Consider the following 19239-nt stretch of genomic DNA (forward strand, 5'->3'; position numbering starts at 1 on the left):
AGAAGGATCTGGGCAGTTGTGAGGCCACCAAACAATTCTCCAGGTTCCTTATAGCTGCTTTTTGGGTTGTAAGAGAACAGTGGCTGCCACTGATGGAGTTGCTTTTGCCAGTTAAATCAGATTCTTTTGAGGCAGGAGAGAAACAGAAAAGATAAAAGCTGCTGGAAGGGGTGACAGCAGGACTCTAATACCAGTGTTTGGCACTTAGTGTAGCCTAAATCTCATTCCCTCTTGTTTGATGTGATGGGAATAACAGCCTGGCTAAGGATTATCAAGGGCTGACATTGAGTGGGTTTGGGTGCTGCTTTTAGGGTAAAGCTTCTCCCTTTCATCTGAAGGGATCTGGTTATCTCTGTCATCTTTTTCAAGGGCTTTTTCAAAGCAAGGAGATAAAGTCAGAAAGGGGTAGCAGTGTTACCATCTGGATAATGATGCCAACCCACAACTTCACCAAGAGGTGTCAGAGCTTTCTAAGTTAAGCAGGTCAATATGTTTTTTTCCTATTTTCAGCTTTTGATGACTTCTAAAAACTATTTGGGCCCAACAAACTTTGGGGAGCATACAGAGGAAAAGACAGGGACACTGGTGAGTGGAAAGGGAGAGATTCAGCAATGAGTGACAGTTACAGTGAGAAAATGGTCACAAGAGTTTATCAACTGTCTTTTTAATGCGAGGGACTGTTCTTTGGAGAAGATAACTAACATCTAACGTGTTTAATGATCTCTGCTGACCAGAGCACTCAGTGCTGACCTGAGTGGGAATGTGAGACACATCTGACTCTTCTGCAGCATCTCCCCTCATCTTGATGGGCCCTGCCTGCATCTCCCACCCACTGCTCAGGCTGCTCGTCACGTGCTCTGCCCCTCGCTGCCACAGGAGGATGGTTTATCTAAAAAGCACTCGTACCTGCTGTCCCTTTGCACCAGCCTCACTTCTCTAAATCTTGGGATTTAAAACTTCCCTGCGGATGTGCCCGATCTCTCTGCAGTCTGTCTGGCTGATGGCTTTTGCTGGGAGAGCCACTTTGTGGCTGCAGGAAGCAGTTTTTCGGTTGTTGCCTCTTTCCCTGCAGACGCTGTGCTGCTCCCCAGGGACCGTCGGGAAGAGCAGGCTGAAGGTTTTCAGGGAGTTGACCAGGTGGAAAATGTCAGCTTTATTTTGGGTAGATAAAATAAATATTCCCTCCCTGCCTTTCTGGCTGTAACGGGAGATAACTTTTCTTCTGCTGTTTGATGTGCAAAAAATGCCTAGTGTCTTTTCAGTGTGTGTCACTTGAGATGGGGGCTGCTGTTTGTGCCTGTGTTTTCCTACGTGTCACAATTTTGCTGCAAATCGCACCAGTGAACAAAGGGGTTTAGAAGGAAACCCCATGGTCATTGTATCTATTACATGAAGAAATGGGAGAAGAGAAAAAGAAGAAAACTCAAGTTAGTTAGGAGCCATATTTAAGTATGGCAAAACTAACGTGGCCTACTTACTTATTTAATGAACTATTAAGTCAAAAGTGTGAACAGGTAAGTCTTTCACAGAGGGGCTGCCTTTCACCACCGCTGTTTTCTACAACTGTTGGCTGGAAGGTGGCCCCGTGTTGTAAGAAACTTCTTTAATTCCGTACAGACTGTGTCTGTATGGATGTTACTGACACAGGACTGCTGCCACCTCTGACATCCTCCGGCAGCAGGTCAGCACAGCACAGCCACCGAGGCTTTGTCTGGGGGTTGGGGTGGTGTTCCCCAAAGGACGGCGGCAGCTCAAAAGCCTCGGCCAGGAAATCACCTGAAGGCATCTCTGTGGCTCACCAGTGCCCCAGTTTCCATCCTCCAAGTTGTACTCTTGGCGTCTGCAGCAGCTGGAGTCTATTCTTTTCCTTTCTAAAGGTTACAGTGCAGCAATGTGCCTGAGCCCGTGCGTCAGAGCTGTCATTTCAAGCCATCTGCAACACGCTGCTGCTGCTGCTGATTTAAATGTTAACTTGTTCGCTCCTCAAAACATGCGAGAAGGAAGGGAAAGATCACGGACAATTATGTAGCACTTTGTAAGGCCTTTCTTGCCCACTTCCTTCCACAGACAGCGAAGACATCGGAGGAGAACTCTACAGATCCCAAACATACCCTAGTAGTGTGCTATTTAATTGCTTTAGCTACTTTTCTTTCCTTTTTCAGCGGCGCGCTCGAGGCTTACGTTCAATCGGTAAGAACGAGGGAGGGGAAGGAGTTTGCCCCAGTTTACCCCATCATGGTTCAGCTGCTGCAGAGGGCAATGGCGACCCTTCAGTGAGTGCATCTGGACAAACCCCTCACCCCGGGGAAGGGCAGTAACGCGGGTCTCGGTGCCACACGTCAACTCACCCGTCATGTAAATTATTTCCAAATCCATTCCAAATCCGTAAGCTTTACGCTGAGATGTGTTTACCTACTTCATCTATGAAACGTCTGTCTTCTTGCTTTACGTTCACGTTACAGGAACTCATTTATACACAAAAATTATAAGGAAATCGTACCATCTTCTGTGCTGTAAATCTGCATCTAATATTCTTTAGTATTCCTTTTGAATTTAGGTATAAAATTAGAACGTACTCAAATATTACAGTATAATTGCTGAATATCTCAAATAAGGAAGCAGCTCTTTTCCTACAAGTATACTTTTAAACAGTTGAATTCATTTTAGCCTTATTCAGAAAAGCGTACTTTTGAAATGCTAGAATCATCAGTTTCCATCTAAAAATCACTAATTTTAACACAAGGAAAACTATTTATAACCAACATGTTTCTCTATTGCGCTGCTGCTCGCTTTGAAATAATTTATATTGACTACAACTGTCTTTTTTGTCTAAATTGTAATAAAGACCATTGACTGTCCAATCCCCAGTTCAGTCCCTGAAATTCTTTAGCAGCTTCTGAACTAGGAAACAGCAAGACGTCCATCACCTGGGTTCGGGTAAAGACTTCTCTGCAGAACGTGCTCATCCCCGCGGGGCCATCTTAATGATCAGTCACCTTCATTTTAGACAATACGCAACAGCAAATTTTAATGAATTTATTTGTAATAATATACAAGAATATAGTGTGCAAAAATCTTAGGGGCAACATCATGTAGACACGTGTCATAAACTGAAATTTACAGTTGTGATTCTTAAAAAACAAACACACAGCTGTTTAGTACATGGAAAGCCATGATTGTAAAAGTTCACAGCAGAAGCAGTTGTAATCCTAACGCAGCTGCTCTAATTTTAGACAGTCGGAGGAAAAAAAAAGTAAAGTGCAAGTGTTGCACGTATAGTTAAGTGCAAAGTTTGCCCCCACCATAAAGATGTCTTATGGCAAAATAAAATATTGTAGAATATGTGGCAAAGACTGTAAAACGGAGTTCAAACTACGATGGTGACAATATCGACAGCACCATTGTTCTTGAGACAACGCTGTTTATCGGTCTCACCCTGGCCTGGGCTGATGTTTCCTCTGCTGGTGTGAGAACATCTGGGTTGTGGGTGCAGCCCAGGCCGGCTCCGGTGCTGCGTCGCGCTACGCTCTCCACTTACCACACGTCCGGGAACTGGTTGGCACCTGGGCAGGCTGGGAAGCTACAGGCTGATAATACATTTTGCCATTTCAGAAAATCCCAGGTCCCAGAATCGTAATTAATAATATGGTTGTGCAATACATATTAATCAGCAATAAGAATCAATGTATATAAACAGCTGTTACATATTTTAAAATTCCCCTTTTTGTACATTTTCTTTTAAAAATAAACATTTATACACGTCTCCTTCGCCTCTTTCTAAAGTACTTTAGCACCACAGGATATCCATTTTCAAGCCTATATTACCTGATACATATATGAAGTTTGGAAGAAAAATAAGGCAATTTGGTTTAAATGTTGATAGTTTTAGCTTACTTAATGTTCTATTGTAAAAAGCAAATCTGCACTCATATTAAATCATTTCCGACTCGATGGTGCCAGCATTTTATGGTCGTAGAAAGTCACAACTAGTAAGACCTTGATCTTGCATCTTCTTGCCATCAAGCAACAGCCACGTTGTAAATACAGAGCTACCAGGGAAATGCTGGCTCAATGCTGTTGTGAGCCCTGAGAACAGAGGAGACAAAACCAGGTTAGTGGTTACCAAGCAAAGAGAAAGTATGTTGTCTTAAATCTCACAAGCACTTGTTTTAAAAGCCACAAGTCCTTGTACCCATCGGTCAGTTATTCTGAAGAAAACAAAAAGGTGGAAACAGATGATTTTATCCCCCAACCATCAGAAGACCATCAAGACTTCTTTGTCCCAGCCTGGAGTCACCATCACGACCTGATAAGGTAACCAAGCTGCAAACAAAATTCTTAGTTCGCTGAAGTAAAACAATTAAAGAAGGTGTTGTTGGCTGTAACACTGAGGTAGCAGGCCCTACAGATGCTCTTATCTTGGCCCGAAGACGACAAGGACAACCCTACTCCAAGGTGAGACCAGCTCCTGCTCACTGAGGGCGCCCCAGCAGTACTGCTCCCAGTTACACACAGACACCCCATGGTGTTCCTTGGCACTCCCCGCAGCACGTGTGGCCTGAACCTGATTTCACTGTCCAATGCCCACAGCTGCAACGGTGTAAAACCAGAATAAATAAATATTACTTCACCTAAACCCATGAGGCAATCTAACAGAAGCTGTCGCTGTTGATAAAAATAGAAACAGTGAACAGAGAAACAGCTTGTTCCCAGCAGCTGGGATTTGGTGAAACCTTCTGCAACAAGGGACTGAAAACTCAGCACCAAGTACCTACAGGAATAAGAAGCAACTTGGTGCTGGAGCATTTCTTACTCAGTCTTAAGGCAACACCTGAAAATGCTCTTGAAAAAGTCAGCCTCATTTACACATGAAAGGAAAGGGGTTAATTTGAGGGTGAAATCTTAAACCTGTGAAGTCCACAACACACTTGATGCTCCTACTCAGGCATGAAACGACTGATGAAAGGCCCTGGCATTCGTGCACCTCAGTGGACATGTCCTTCCAACCTATTCTTCTACTGAAACATGCAGGTTGGCTCCTTTTTTTTTGATGTTCTCTTTATATGATGTATTTGCTTGGAAGCCCTTACCCTACCCAATACATCCACCACCCACTAACAGAACGCTGCAGACTTTCACCTTGATGGCCTTCTACAAACTGGAAAACAAATTATTTCACTACAGAAGTGTCTGTGTTGTATTCATTTTACAATTAAAACATAGTAATAAATGACAGGGATTAACGGAAAAAAATTAATTTGCTCCCGTAATAACTTCATATATGCTGATATAAACTAAGAGTAAGAAAGAGAGAAAATGGTAAAGAAAAAGCTTTTCCTGGAGGAAAAGGAGACTGTTTCAATCACAACAGAGGAGGATTTTCTGAAAGTTTAAGTGTTTTTGAGGGCAGTGGACAGATGTAATTTAGGTACAACCTTAAAAACTCAGTTCCTTCAAACTACAGGTCACGTGCCCTTCCTCTGCGTCTCACCAGCACCCTCCTCCAGCCCAACGCTCAGACAATGTTCAGCGACAGCCCCTCTCCCGCTCCATCTCCTGCCCACCGGCCAAAGGCAGGTGGTCACCCATCACGGGGGAGCACAATGAAGGTCTGGGCTACCAGGGAAGACATCGGGAGCAGAGTTTATCCTCAACAAAACCCACTGTAGCTACTGTGGGAACACCTGTAACTGCACAATGAAACGACCGCTTCACAGACATACCGAATTTGTTCGTTTTCGTTTCCAACAGTCAGGATTTAAACGTTTCTGTTCTTCCGCCAAGGCCTTGGCTTCTAGCGTGTACATCCGTCTTTCCTCATTCTTCATTTTCTTCCACCTGTCACCGAGTATCACGCTTATGGCTCTGCAAGAGAGATGTTTACAGTATGAGCAGGACAGGGTGCTTTTTTTCCTTTTCATCTCAGCACTTTAAAGAAGAGAAAAGTTAAATGCTGAATTAATACAGAAGAAATCAACTGTATCTTTTAAAAATTATTTTTTGAACAATCATGTTTCTGATTATCTTCTCATACTTCTTTTAACAGTTGAACAGCTGAGACTTCTGTGTCAGCTGAGCAAGGGTGAATGCACATTCTATCATTTCAAAGGGGGTACATTTGAATACACAGCAACTCGCATCAACCAGAAAAATAGGGATGTTAAAAAAAAAAAAAACACCACCAAATGGTAACTCGCCTTTGTTTTGCTCTACTTTCGCACTAGAAGATCATATGACAGCTTTGCTGAAAATATGTTCTCTAATAATTAGGGCAACGATCTGACTATGACCTCAGCCAAACAAATATTTGATTAGCTGCATTAAACGCCGTGTCTGTTTAGTGGAAGCGCAGAGCTTCTGTGACCTTTAACCCACGCTGGGGAGAACAGGAGTGGGCGGAACACACGGGTAAGTTCCCGAACATCCTGGTAAGTTCCCCTGCAAAAGGCACGGTTTGTTCTAACACACCTAGCATTATTGCCACAAGCTCAATGAATTGCTTCTCCTACTTCTTATGAACTTGTCTTTTGGACAGTACTTCCCTGTATTATCGTGCCACGTTACTGAACCGCACTCCTGACCGGGAGATCAATATCCCATTAAAGCTCTCACTCCGTCCTTTACCTGAATGAAAATCTCAAAACAACAGCTCTTTTATCAATGACAATTACTAGAGTACTGAGAGCTATGCTGTGCCTTCAGATTACAGCTTTAAGTAGAAAGTGTGTACGGCTAAGTACTCTGCTTTAGCATATTAAGAAGTTCCTTGCTGGCAGCAAAGCTATTCATAGAGTTCCTAGCAGAACCAGGGAGAACAGTCTGCCATCAGCCACTTCCACCGCCTTTCACAGACGGCAGCTCTAAAGGCTTTCCTGCACACACCACACAAGAAAATGGATTTAAATTCTGCAAGGCTGTGTCGTTTCCGTGGTTTTCTATCCAAATTCAGAACCAGTATCTCTGGTCTGTCATCAGAAGTAAATCCACTCCAGTTTCATTAGCAGATGTTTCATGTTTTGGAAGTATCGAGAGGCCAATCACCAGCACCAGACACCTGTCTGCTTTTGGTCACCACTCTGTACTGGGTCACTCCTACCCCCGGGAAAGAACACAGTGACCCTGAGACAGCAGGTTTGCTGAAAAACCCACTGTGTCTCCAAATAAAAATGCACTATGAAATCTTTTCTATTTCAAACGCAAAACTCTCTATCTATTTTATACCTCCACAGAAGAAAACTGCACGGAGGCACTGAAAGTGAGTACAGGTCTGTATGTTTCAAAAAGCTTGAAAAATCTAATGCAGAGAAAAAAAAGCTCAATTTCTCCAAGGAAACATTTCTATAAGTGAACCACTGAGACTGAAAAAAGCTGTGTACAGAGGGATTTCCTGACATGACAGACACCTAATTCTCCTGCCCAGAAACAAGGTAAAAAAACCTGGCCCTACTGCCCCACTGCCTCTGGTGTCCTCCACCTCACCAGAACCTGGCCGGGCTCTTTCACTGCCCTCTTACAACACTGGTAAGACACCTGACAACATTTCAGCAACAGACTGATGTGCAGGGTGCAATTTATACTGCAGTTAGCGCAAAAGAAATTGTCAAACAGTAGTTGTGAATGCCTGGAGTTTACAGAGTCATTATGTTCATCACAAACAAATGCTGTTAATAGTTTGGGTGATTTTCTTCATCTTTAGAACATTCTACTCAAATTATTCAACTATCTTTGAACACACAATCAAGTCCAACTACTGTTACAGTGAGAATACCTAGAAAAGAAGCAAGCACTTCTCTAACACCAGTTTCTCAAGCACAGTCCTACCCTCCATGGTATTTTTAGGTATCATATGAATGTTGACTTACGTCTCGGATGTTTACCGCTCGCTGTCTTGTTGACGAAGTTGAGCTACTTCGTCTCAGAACAGAGGGTTTCACTCACAATCCCTCAACTTCTGTCGCTTCTTACGCGCACGAGAGAAACAAAATAACTGTAGCACACTTAAGAGCCCCAGTGTGCAGAAACAGGCACTGCATGTACCCAGCAACAAGATCTACTCACTAATCTGGAAACGACACACACTTGCATTTAAAAAACATGAGTTGCCTCTGAACAGCTACATTAATAAATGCCCGAACCACACTTCAGCACCAGTAGCTGAATGCTCATAAAATCAATTACCACTAACTCTTATTTCTCCTGTACTACATTTTGTGGATGCCAGGAGACTGCACCCAAGTGCACTGCCTTCCAGCTGGGACAGCCAGCTTTTTGTCACCACTGTCCTTCCAGGTAAACCTGCTCACTGAAACCTTCCAGTTATTTTCACACCCATCCAGCTGCAGCTCCAGTTCCCTGCATCCACTGAAACAGCATTTTCAGTTAAACACATCCCCGTCACGGAGCTGACGCTCCGGCTGGTTTCTCATCGGTCGCTGTAACGCGTCTGAAGGCACCAGATCTGCTCCACCGAGACGACTATAAACATTGCAGAACATCGCTGCCAGGACACACGAGGCTGGCTGGCATTTAAGGATGGGTTATTTGCATGGTAAGATTTTGTTTCTCAACACCACTCACAGCCTCCTTAGTAGAACATTATGAAACAGCCAAAGCCCTCCCCAAGCCCTGTCACCTTTAGTTTTTACCAGATTTTGTACTCAAATTTTCATGTGATGATGCAATTTTTACAGTAATGTTTTTCAAAATGTTATAGGCATAAAAAGATGTGATAAGATCAGGGCACGTTCACGCTGTCTAGTTTATATTTACATATGCACAATTAGCACATAAGACCATTTAAAACATATATAATGGACATCTTTTAAAAAAAAAAAAAAGTTTAGACACGGATGTGCATATACATTAAAAAAAAATAACAAACCAGCAAAGAACCTTCCCCCAAACACACGGGTCTTATGACTCCTCCCACAAGTTTCAGCAGATTGTTCAATGCCTTTAGGACAAGCAAAATTTGGCAGTGTAAGATCTTTCAGGTATCCTCACAATCTGTACTCCATTATTCAAGATGATACACAGACTGAGAATAAATGGTAACCACTGAACAATCTGCAATATTATGTCAGGACTTAATGAGAAGAACCAGAAATTCCCTTTTACCACCACAGCACAGCAGCAGAGCCTGGTGTACTTTTTCCCCAGGAACATGAACAAAGACTGCTGTGTGTTTGTGACTCTGGGGGTGCACATACACACATATGTCAGTTGCTTCACCCAAACCATTTCTCAGAAGGTAAGTTTGCCAAATGGCTTCTGTCAAAGGTACTGAATACTGTAAATATTTAAAGTCCACCCATAAGTTAAGCTTTGTGTCAGCACCTTTCAGAACTTGTTCTGAAAACAATATGTGCACGTTTTATTTCAAATGCAAAATTTAGTCCACTTAAATTTTAAGGTGGAGACAGACACCCTGCTATCTCACCAGTAATAATAAAACTACAATTTTATACCATTACCTGTTGTCTTTCCCTGGATACATCTGAGTATATTCAACTCTGTATTTTTTGGCAAAAAGCATGAAGGCATTCATTGGTCTTTTGCACTTGTTTGGAGAAGTGGCACTCACAGTACTTGCAGTCCCTGAGCTGTGGCTTTTGCCAGCTTTACTGTACAAAGAACTGGAGGAAAGTTGTGATGAGGCAGTAGGTGCACAGTTTTTACTACTGCTTTCTGATCTCTCAGCATCTTGATTGTTTGATCCTCCACAAGACAGAGACGCGCGACGCTGGCGAGCCATGCTGCTTAGCACATAAACTGCAGAGGAATCCATCGGGGTAAAATCGTAACTACAAGAAAAAGACAGACCATAAAACAATCCAGCAATTTTCACGTAAAAATCTCTAAACAGCTGTTTACTCTTCACCTGCACTAAATTTCCAGTATTCCGCTATCTTTTGTGTGACATAACGAAAGTGTGCTTGATGCAGATGTCAGTGGAAAAAAAGAAAAGTTTGGCAGATGAATTAATGGCTTTTCCAAAGCAACAGCAGATTGCAACTTTGCAAGACCTGCTGTGTACTATCACCTGCCCAGCTGTATGTCAATTAATTATACAGTGTCTTCAAATTTCATCCTCTTTTGAAATCAGTTTCACTCTTTTTTTCTGCTTCTGTCCTTACCATAAAGCCAATCTTGTCAGTTACTGATATGTACTGAAAGGGACAACTGAGGAGCTTTGAGTTCACCTGCAGATATATTTAATCACAAATACGAAACCATTATATGAAAATAAATTATATTATATACACTACAAATAACTTCTCTAGGCAGTTATGTATTATTTTACAGACAAATCTTCCACTGAGATTAAAAACTTCCTCAAAGACCCGTGACGTTACACACTGTTTGACTCAAAGCTGACAGACGGCTGCCCTCTAGTGACAAAAATGTGAAATTCCTCAGTATTTCAAGGTATCTCGACAACTTGGCTGAGCTGTTCCACACATTTAGATCTCCAAATACTATATAAACTGTTACAATTTTTGTTGTCCAACAACTACAATTAACCTCTAACCACTGCTGAGGTTTAATTCCACAGACTATTTGGATACCATCTCCAAGTGTGTGCAGGGCACTGTAGGAACCACAGGCTACGCTGTCTTTAGCGTGTTACGTGGGGAAAACACACTTGTAAAGATGCTATTAATCATAAATCCAAACCACTAAGTTACCACCACAAACTAAACACAAAATGTGTATCTATCTAAAGCTCCTCTCACCCACTGCTCAATCTGGCTACAGCTGCATAATTTATGGCAAGAATAAGAACTTTGAAGGGCTTCTTCCCAAACACAATGTAGAACTGCTGGCACGGAAGCACTGCACGTGGTAGTGCAGACCCCATCTGCACAGGCAGCCCCTTTCTCTGAATGGAACCAAAAGCAAAGGTGGAGCCGAGCAGGTCATCTCCAAAATCCCTCAGAAAAGTAAAAAGCAAGAAAGGATAATGCCGACAACCTTGCAGGTTTTAAGAGAAAGGACCTCTCTGTTCTACAAACAGTCCAGCACTCTTCCTATCCCTGATCTCTTTCCCATAACACAGCAACAGGGGTTTCTTTTTTGATTCTTCTGCCCCATGAACCACAGCTGCTGTTGCACACTCCTTTCTCAGTGACTTCCTCCCTTTTGCACAGAAAGAGACAAGAAACCTGACGTGTCAGAGCAGTATTCACCTGGGCTGCAGGTTGAGTAAGAAGCCAAAAGTCCAACTTCTTCAGTGAGATGTAAATATAATGATTTCTAACAGCTGTCTATATATACAGTTCAGAACAGGAGGTATTAAGAAAAAAGCCCAGACAGCAAATAAGGGAAGACAAGCAATTTGGACTCCATCAGACTGAAATCATACAAGAGCTCCTAGAGCTTGAACTGCAAAAGGCATTTTAATTACAATTTTTTCTATTGTAAAAAAACAACAAAAAAACCCAAACAAAAACAAAAATCAAAAAGCAATCAGACTAAAAGCAAATGCTAAAAAGGAGCTAACATCATAGGAGAAGATGGAGTCTAATAAATCTACAAATCCAAAAATAGTATGGAAAAATCTTTGTGAGTAATACTATTTCCTAAGAATGATTTCTGTTGGACAGGACCTCGGAAGGTTATCTGGCTGAACCTCTTGCTCAAAGCAAGGCAAACCTCAAAGTTAATCAAACTCTGAAGTTAGTTAAGTTTGATATATTAAAAGAGAACCACAAAAAGCAGAATACACAAAACCAGTAAGAAGTAATTACAAAGCACTGTATTCTAAAGCCATAGCTCATGCATTAATTACTAGAAACTGCTCAGATCTAATTCTGATGCATAGCTGCGTATGATGCACAAGTTAATAGCTGGCAGACATACTATTGTGGGAAAACTATACTAGGTTTTTCAAACATAACCCATTTTACCTGAAGAATTTATACAGATAATACTTATTTTTTACTGCTTTACTTAATCTGGCTTAAACTAGCATAAACAGGGGCTGAAAAGTTATTTCTCTCCAAGACACTACTTTGCAGTTTAGCAGAGCACATAATTACACAGCTTTCCTACTATTCAGTCTTCATTTTTTCCCTCTCATTTATCTTGCATTACCAGTATTCTCTCTTTGCTCTACATAATACTTCAAATTCTTGTAGACTTAAGGTGCCTACTTATTAAATACAAAAACCACTGAGGCCACTTTATCCAAAAATTACCTTTTAAATGTATCAAAAACACCTGAATCATCAAAGTTAATGGCATCAGGGTGTCCAGGAGGTAGACACAGATCTCCAAGATGCATTTCACAGCATGGAATGCCATGCTGTACCACAGTCAAGCTTGGATAAAAAGATGACCAACCTGAAGTGGTAAAGAGTTAAATTAGACAAACGGCCAAACAATCTCTCTAGTTCTTAACCGGAGCAATCCTATAGCTCTAAATGATATCATTTTATAAAAATGTTCCAGTGCAGTTTCTTTCACCCAAAAGAAAGATGAGGAACACTTACAGAATTCTTACCGCAAATAGTTTATTTTTATCTTAAGCAAAATCTCATTCTAGGAAAAAAAGTAATCTAAAACCTGGAAACTTTTATCATGACAAGTTTCATGTTTAGCAAGTGAGAAAAGCCTCCCTTATTTGCAGCCTTCCTTTCTCCCCCCAATTTTTCTGTTTTCCTGAGCTTCATTTACATACTTGACCAAATCTTTCCGTAAGAGATATGCAGTATTCCAGTAGCTTTACAGTTTTGTTTGTTCAAATTCTGGATTTCTTTACAAAGATAGTCAATCGATTCTACAACACTGCCCTTATCGATTTCTTGAGCAACATGCGACGCCAATGAACTCTGCAACCACTTTCTAAGAATATTTTTATGTACAACCAAGTATATTCGTAGGTTTTCATACCTTTATTTTTAACATAAAAAGGATGATCGAGTCTGCATTCTACCGTAAGCAAGCCATCTTCCACTGTGCCAGGGTCAAAAGTCAACTTCAGCACTGACTCACCAAAGGAAATGCTTTCTTCATGAGAAATCAACTTCAAACCATCGGCACCGTAGCCCTGTGAACATACGAACAGCTCAAAAATATTCCCCCAAGGAAAGCGTATACCTATGTATACTATAGGTGTATATTCATCATCTTACATTATATTAAAAAATACCAACATTCTAAGTACTCTGGCCAGAACAAAGAAAATGTAACATTCAAAACATACCGAAATGAATTCAGTTCAAATGCCTTATAGCAAGATACTCAAACAGCACCGTGATCAGTTCCAGTTAAGCTCAGCATAAATGCATTTTACTGAGACAGTAGTTCAAGGCACACGGATAACACAGGAAACTAAATATTGTACTACAGATATTAAAATTAATTTACTGGAACTAACAACCACCTTGTAAGGACTCGCTGGGAGATTTTCCTCTTTTCCACAGCCTTCAGATCTTGCAAAATCTTCAACATCCTGCCATTCTTTATTGCGTCCTTTATGAAAGCACAAACGAGAGCCTAATAGATTTTTTTCAAACAAAAAAAAAAGCAAAAAAAAAGCTTAGTGTTATGTAAAAAAGTCTCTGTTACAAATTAAAAAAAACCAAACCCAAGAGAAAACACAGTTATCCAACAGTATGTGTTATTTTACCTTTTAGAAAACAATGCCAAACAGTTGAGGGCCAGGAATGGCACCATCCTAAATCATCATCATCTGAAAGTGATGACATGCAGAAAATGCCAGATTCTGATTCACTATTCGCCTATTAAAAAAAGCAAAACGGTGTTGAGATTTTACTATGTAAGATTTTAGGGCTGGTCTTAAACATCGTTAGACACATTCTCTAATTTGCATCTGTATCATAATTTCGCCTTAAGTACTAACAGGAATGTAACATGAAAACAAAGATTCAAGGAATGCTGTAAATGGGGATGAGTATTTTCATCTCCTTTCCTTGAAATGCTCTATCCTGTACTTTTTGGTTTTCATCATTTGAGATTCACGAGGACATTCACAGATCATCCTAGATTTAAATATAATCATTTTACAAGGTATTATTCCCTGGCCATTCACAGAACCACTCAAAGCACACATTATTCAATGGTCAAATTACTGGAAAGCTGTAGAGCCATGTCTGCTCTACAGAAATCACTGGGAAAAACGCCATGTTGCTAACAGACAAGCTTCAGACACAAATTAATACACAGGAAAGGGAGAAGCAGGACTGACAGGTTTTGTGCTAAAAGGAGGTGGTTCCATACTTCATTTGTGAAATAGCCAATAAGTTAATACAGTTTTTAAAAGCTTGCTATAGAAGGAACTACGAGAGAAGCAGAGTCTTCTTAGAACGTGATCTCTTCACAAAAAAAGCAGACTATGCAATGTAGGCACTACAAGCCTACTGCATTTCGTAAAAAGAAAAGTAATAGAAATTCTAGCTTAAACAGAAATGGTATTAGAACTAAACAGATGATTTTCTAGAACTAGTTTCTCTTTTCAAAAAGTGCAACCTATTACTCAGGCAGCTTTGTTTATTTTAGAGATGTTTCAGAACAACTCACCCTTTCATGTCTGACTGGTGTTTCATCCAAATCATTCTTGGAGAAGTTAGGATCATTCTTTGAGGATCCTGGTGGAGGACGTGCATAGGAATGTAAACTTTTGCTTGTAGCTATTATGTGAACAGGAGATGATCTACAATAGAAAAACGTATTTTAAAATATCTCAGATTAAGGCAACACAAGACTTACTCTCCAATACTCTAAAATGCTTTTATTTAACAAGTATTTCTGTTTCCGTGAGCTGAATACCAAATAAACTTCCCCCACAACATTCAAATAAGATAATTAAAGGGTGCAAGCTCAGGCAATGGGAGTATTTAGCATAACTCCTGCATAGCTTCTATATACCACCCAAATGACAGTACTACCTGCCCATCAGCATCTCCTTGTCACAACGCTGAAGTTTTTACAAGTATCTTAAAGTGAATATCCCATTCTTAGAGTACATAAAGACATCTGTTCTGTCCTAATGATTAAATCCCAACTGCACTACTGTTAACAGTACTGTATTTCATTTTCTTATTATAAACCTAAGACCAGAGCCATACAATAGAAGGTGAAGCCTAGAAATTTCTAAGGTCCCACAGTGCTTCTCACAGCCTTATGGAATTTATAAATGACAAATCTGAAACAGTATCAATAAAAAATACATTGCATTAAATTAAAAAAAAAATAAATCTAAAGTCACTGCACTAGTAATTAGAATTTAACATAACAAATTCATCTTAATTTTTCATCTGCTGCTTCACATGAGGTAAATGCCCATAATTTCTGAGCCTTCTGTGGTTAGGCAATGTCCTTATACCACCCTGCCTCTTTTGTGGCTGGCAAGTAAGCAGCTTTTGCAACAGGCTCTGAAATGAGTCCTGTGCAATCTTCCGCAGAAGAATCAAGTTGCTGTACAGAAAGATGACAAATATGGCTCCAGTTCAAAGTCCGAGTGTGTGAAGAGTGAAGGAAATGTTTCTGGAGACATAATTATTACAAGTCTTAAGAGTTCAACATTGAGATTTATGTCAGTACCTGTTATAAAAAGAGCACTGCATCAAAGGACTCTGAGGACTTGTGGCTATATTTGCTAATTCTGTCAACCAGTTCACCCCGTTCTCACAAGAATAAGCACTTTCTGAATTGCTGTTTGAGGTATGTTGGTTCCATGAAGGCCTTGAACATTCCTGATGTGAAACATCGGCACCAAGCTGAAAAAGTGCAGGTGGGGTGGAATCCGTCTGCACAGCCTGTAGTTCAGGAAGATCATCTACAAACAAATGCACAATCACCATAATTATAGCCATTGGTAAGTTCTAGTTGACACCAAATCTTGCAAATAAAAATAAAAAAGGAAGCACAATGAAGTAGCTAATTTTATTTTCTCATATCACAATTACCAGCATTTCACAAACCCTATTCATAATACTGAAATAATGGCCACATAAATAATCACATCTCCAGTCTGTTATACATTCATACAAGCAATTTAAGAAAAACATCAAGCAACTAGATAAAAATGCAGTTCTGTTTTAAACTAGACTGATTAGTTTACACAGAATTGTACCGCAGAATTGTGCAAAAGTAGCAACATGCTTCACTAAAATACTAAAACATTAAACAAAAGGAAACTAAATTAATCTGTCCTAGCAGGTGTGATACTAAAAATTACCAACATCAGGGGCTGGAATTATGTAACTCAGAAGTCAAGAAAACTGGGTATACAGCCTGCTAAGGGTTAATTCTTATCAATAATCTACACCTTTCACATGTTAGAATAGCAGAAGAGAGCCCAGCTTGTTAACAAAAGTCTGTTACACGCTCTTGTGTAACGAAGTATCGTTATTTTTAATCACTCCACTACTTCAATTAAATGTGTTAATATTTCACTGATAATATCATGCTTTCTAACTTACACGCTATTTTTCTCCAATATTTAAGAACTGAAGTTAAATGCTCCTTTAGCCCAGAATCTCTATTTGCAGCTCAACTGAACAGCACAATTTCCCTTTAGGAGGAGCTCTTGAGCTTTCTGTTTGTTATTCTTGTGCCAAAAAAAGCTCCTCTGGAGATTAGGAGCAAAAATGCGTAGCTCTGAGTTCAAGAACACATCTAAGTCAACAGGCCAGTGTGCCAGAACGGGAAACTGGGTTACAGGGAAAAGTGACTGCAAAATAAGACCTTCAGATGTCACAATTCACTGTTCATATTCCCTGCACTACTTAAGTTAAAAATCACTGATTTCATTCAGTCAGCTTCCAGTAATTTCACTATAGGAAAGCTAAAACAAATTTCATAATTTGGCTTCTTCTGAGTAAGTCATGTTATTTACCAAGTTCCATGTGTTCATCACAGGATGCATATCCAGGAGAAGAGGGCAGGTTTTCATTACACTTCAGCAACTCCAGTGACTCATTCATCCCTGAAGTTCTCTTGTCCACTACCAGGAGGAGTTTCTGAACTGCATTAGGCATTTGATTTGTCTTCACTTCCCACACCATGTTAGGATGCTCCAAAGTATCTGACTTTAAAGAGACACAGGTTAAAAATCTGTATACACAAACTGTTTTAAGTTGCATCTGACAGGCTAATTCATTACCAGAACCCTAAATCCTCCATAATCTGTTGAGAATGAACAGCTTGAAAGGGATCTCTAGAGATGATCTGGTATGATCCCTGCAGAAAGGAGAGCCAACCCTGAAGTCAGAAAAGGCCACTTCAGTTTCTGGTACCTTGAAGATGAAGATTCCCTGACATTTCTCAGGAACCTGTTCAGTGATCACTCTTGCTGTACAGAAGTTGCTCCTTATGCACGGTTTGAACTTCCCTTGCCACAGCCCATGCCCAATGCCTCCAAGAGTCTGGGGTCATGTTCTCAACGACCACTAAAGACAAGATAAGTAACATTCACTTAGGACCCTGAGCCATACATCCTGTCACAGAAGGCAATCAGACATAATTTGCCTTTGGTTAATCTGTCCTGGCTATTTCCAGTCACCTTCCTGCCTTATAAGAGCCAGGACACAGCTGTCAGGAGGATCTGCTCCACAATCTTCCTCAAAGCTAAGGTTAGGCTGACCAGCCTGTAGTTTCCCCACATCCTCCTCCTTGAAGCCAGGTGTTGACAGTGTATTTTTTCCAGTTATTGGGAGCCCTTCCACCACCAAATCCACCGCCCTTTGGAGATGAGACTCACAGTGACACTAGCCAGCTCCCCCTGACACATCCCACCTGGTCTCACAGAACTGGCCTGCCCTGAACTTGCTCTTCCTCTACCATGGACAAACAAGTCCCTCGCTCTGTCAGACGCACACTGCTAGGCCCAGGGACTCAAGGAACCTGGAAACAGGCCTTGCAAATAGAGACCAAAGCAAAGATGTCGTCCTTCAACCTTTTGACATTAGGTCTCCTACACCATTTAGCACCAGGCCCACATTTTCCCTAGTTGCTTTTTCATCACTGGCATATCCACAGAAGTCTTTTTCACTGCCCTTCACATCCTCTCCTATCTCTCAACTCCAGGTACAGTCTCAAACACATTTGACTGCTAACATCCTTATTTGAGTTGTAAACAGAAAGAAAAAGAAGCCTCTGCTGGTAGGTTTCACCGCAGTTTCGTTTCCCCAAATGGCAGTACCGTCCCGTCTACACCAAAAGAAATACTGTAAGTCACCTTCAGCGGGCAGAGAACTCTGTGATCATTCTACACAACCACTGCCTCTAAAAGCCGGAAAACAAGGTTATCCAGTCTTTAGTAATTTGGTTATCTACTGCTTTTTTCAGATGATGATGAATCAAAGCTTTCATAACATGATTACCTTGTACTTTAATGAAGTGTCATTGAAAAAGCAATCCTAAATTTACAAAAGAGTAGAAAACACAGCTTAGCAAGAAAATTTGAAGTCTACCACGTGCATGCCCACTAAATAAGCTATCCTGCACCACATTAGAGAAATACAAACAATAACTAAAAACAGCCTAATATTTTCACACGAAACAGCAAGCCTATCTCCCTAAAAGCTGCCTTAGTGTAACGCACAAAAAGCCATCGGATAACAATTATGAAAAAAACCCAGCTTTATTTTAATAAATGGTTAAAAAGTATTACATAGAGAGAGCCAACGTTAACAACATTCCATATTTTTACTCACTCTATGAATGTTTCATTCATTTTGCAACTTGTCCTGTACATAATATCGTTCAGACATGTGAGAAACCAACAGAACCCCGTATGTAATTCAATTACATACTGGCCCTACCAGAAAAGGCCTGTCCTAAGCAGTAACTTTTTTTTGTACTGAAAAGCTTCTGACTTTCTCATCTCCTTATATTTCAGATACATGCAAAACTTACATCAACTTGCATTCCAAACATAAAGACGTTTGATCCTACTCAAATGACACTACTACAAAAGCCACAACAGTGCAATTCTGATTTTAAGGAGTTTGAGAGGGAAGGTAAGAGGAATTAAAACACAAAATCAAATAAACTATCAATGGCATCTTTAATGCAAATTATTCCTCTATCACCCATAAGGGACAGTAAAATTACAGAATACCACAAGAGCAGAAAGTTCAGTCATTTCTGAACAGAAAAATCAGACCTGTACTCATAAGTACAGGTCAGGACCTTGATGATTATCTCCAAGTAATCAACTCTGAAAAGCCACTCTTGTTTTTCTGGCTTGTCTGCAGCCTTAACCCCCCC

At 40.6% G+C, this 19239-nt stretch overlaps 2 protein-coding genes across 3 annotated transcripts in view; one reads left to right on the top strand and one right to left on the bottom strand.

Moving 5' to 3' along the window:
* Positions 1 to 2867, top strand: part of COG5 (component of oligomeric golgi complex 5) — a 188214-nt gene extending 185347 nt beyond the window's left edge. Inside the window, exon 23 of the mRNA XM_014963365.1 lies at positions 2163 to 2867. Coding sequence (XP_014818851.1) covers positions 2163 to 2277 — 115 coding nt within the window. The 3' untranslated portion in view covers positions 2278 to 2867. The remainder of the gene's footprint in view (positions 1 to 2162) is intronic.
* A 153-nt stretch (positions 2868 to 3020) lies between these two features.
* The window catches only part of HBP1 (HMG-box transcription factor 1), an 18855-nt gene continuing 2636 nt past the window's right edge, over positions 3021 to 19239 (bottom strand). Inside the window, exons 1-11 of one of the 2 annotated variants that reach the window (XM_014963554.1) lie at positions 17265 to 17738; positions 16865 to 17057; positions 15568 to 15802; positions 14545 to 14677; positions 13634 to 13745; positions 13388 to 13500; positions 12895 to 13051; positions 12201 to 12345; positions 9474 to 9803; positions 5724 to 5865; positions 3021 to 4086 (exon numbers count right to left, since the gene is read on the bottom strand). In XM_014963554.1, the coding sequence (XP_014819040.1) occupies positions 4069 to 4086; positions 5724 to 5865; positions 9474 to 9803; positions 12201 to 12345; positions 12895 to 13051; positions 13388 to 13500; positions 13634 to 13745; positions 14545 to 14677; positions 15568 to 15802; positions 16865 to 17033 (1554 nt within the window). In that variant the 5' untranslated portion in view covers positions 17034 to 17057; positions 17265 to 17738 and the 3' untranslated portion in view covers positions 3021 to 4068. Of the gene's footprint in view, positions 4087 to 5723; positions 5866 to 9473; positions 9804 to 12200; positions 12346 to 12894; positions 13052 to 13387; positions 13501 to 13633; positions 13746 to 14544; positions 14678 to 15567; positions 15803 to 16864; positions 17058 to 17264; positions 17739 to 19239 lie in introns of those variants that run through there. The other variant, XM_014963553.1, reaches the window with a different exon arrangement.

The sequence above is a fragment of the Calidris pugnax genome, unplaced genomic scaffold (genome assembly GCF_001431845.1).
Source record: "Calidris pugnax isolate Ruff unplaced genomic scaffold, ASM143184v1 scaffold44, whole genome shotgun sequence".
In the NCBI taxonomy this organism is placed as follows: domain Eukaryota; kingdom Metazoa; phylum Chordata; class Aves; order Charadriiformes; family Scolopacidae; genus Calidris; species Calidris pugnax.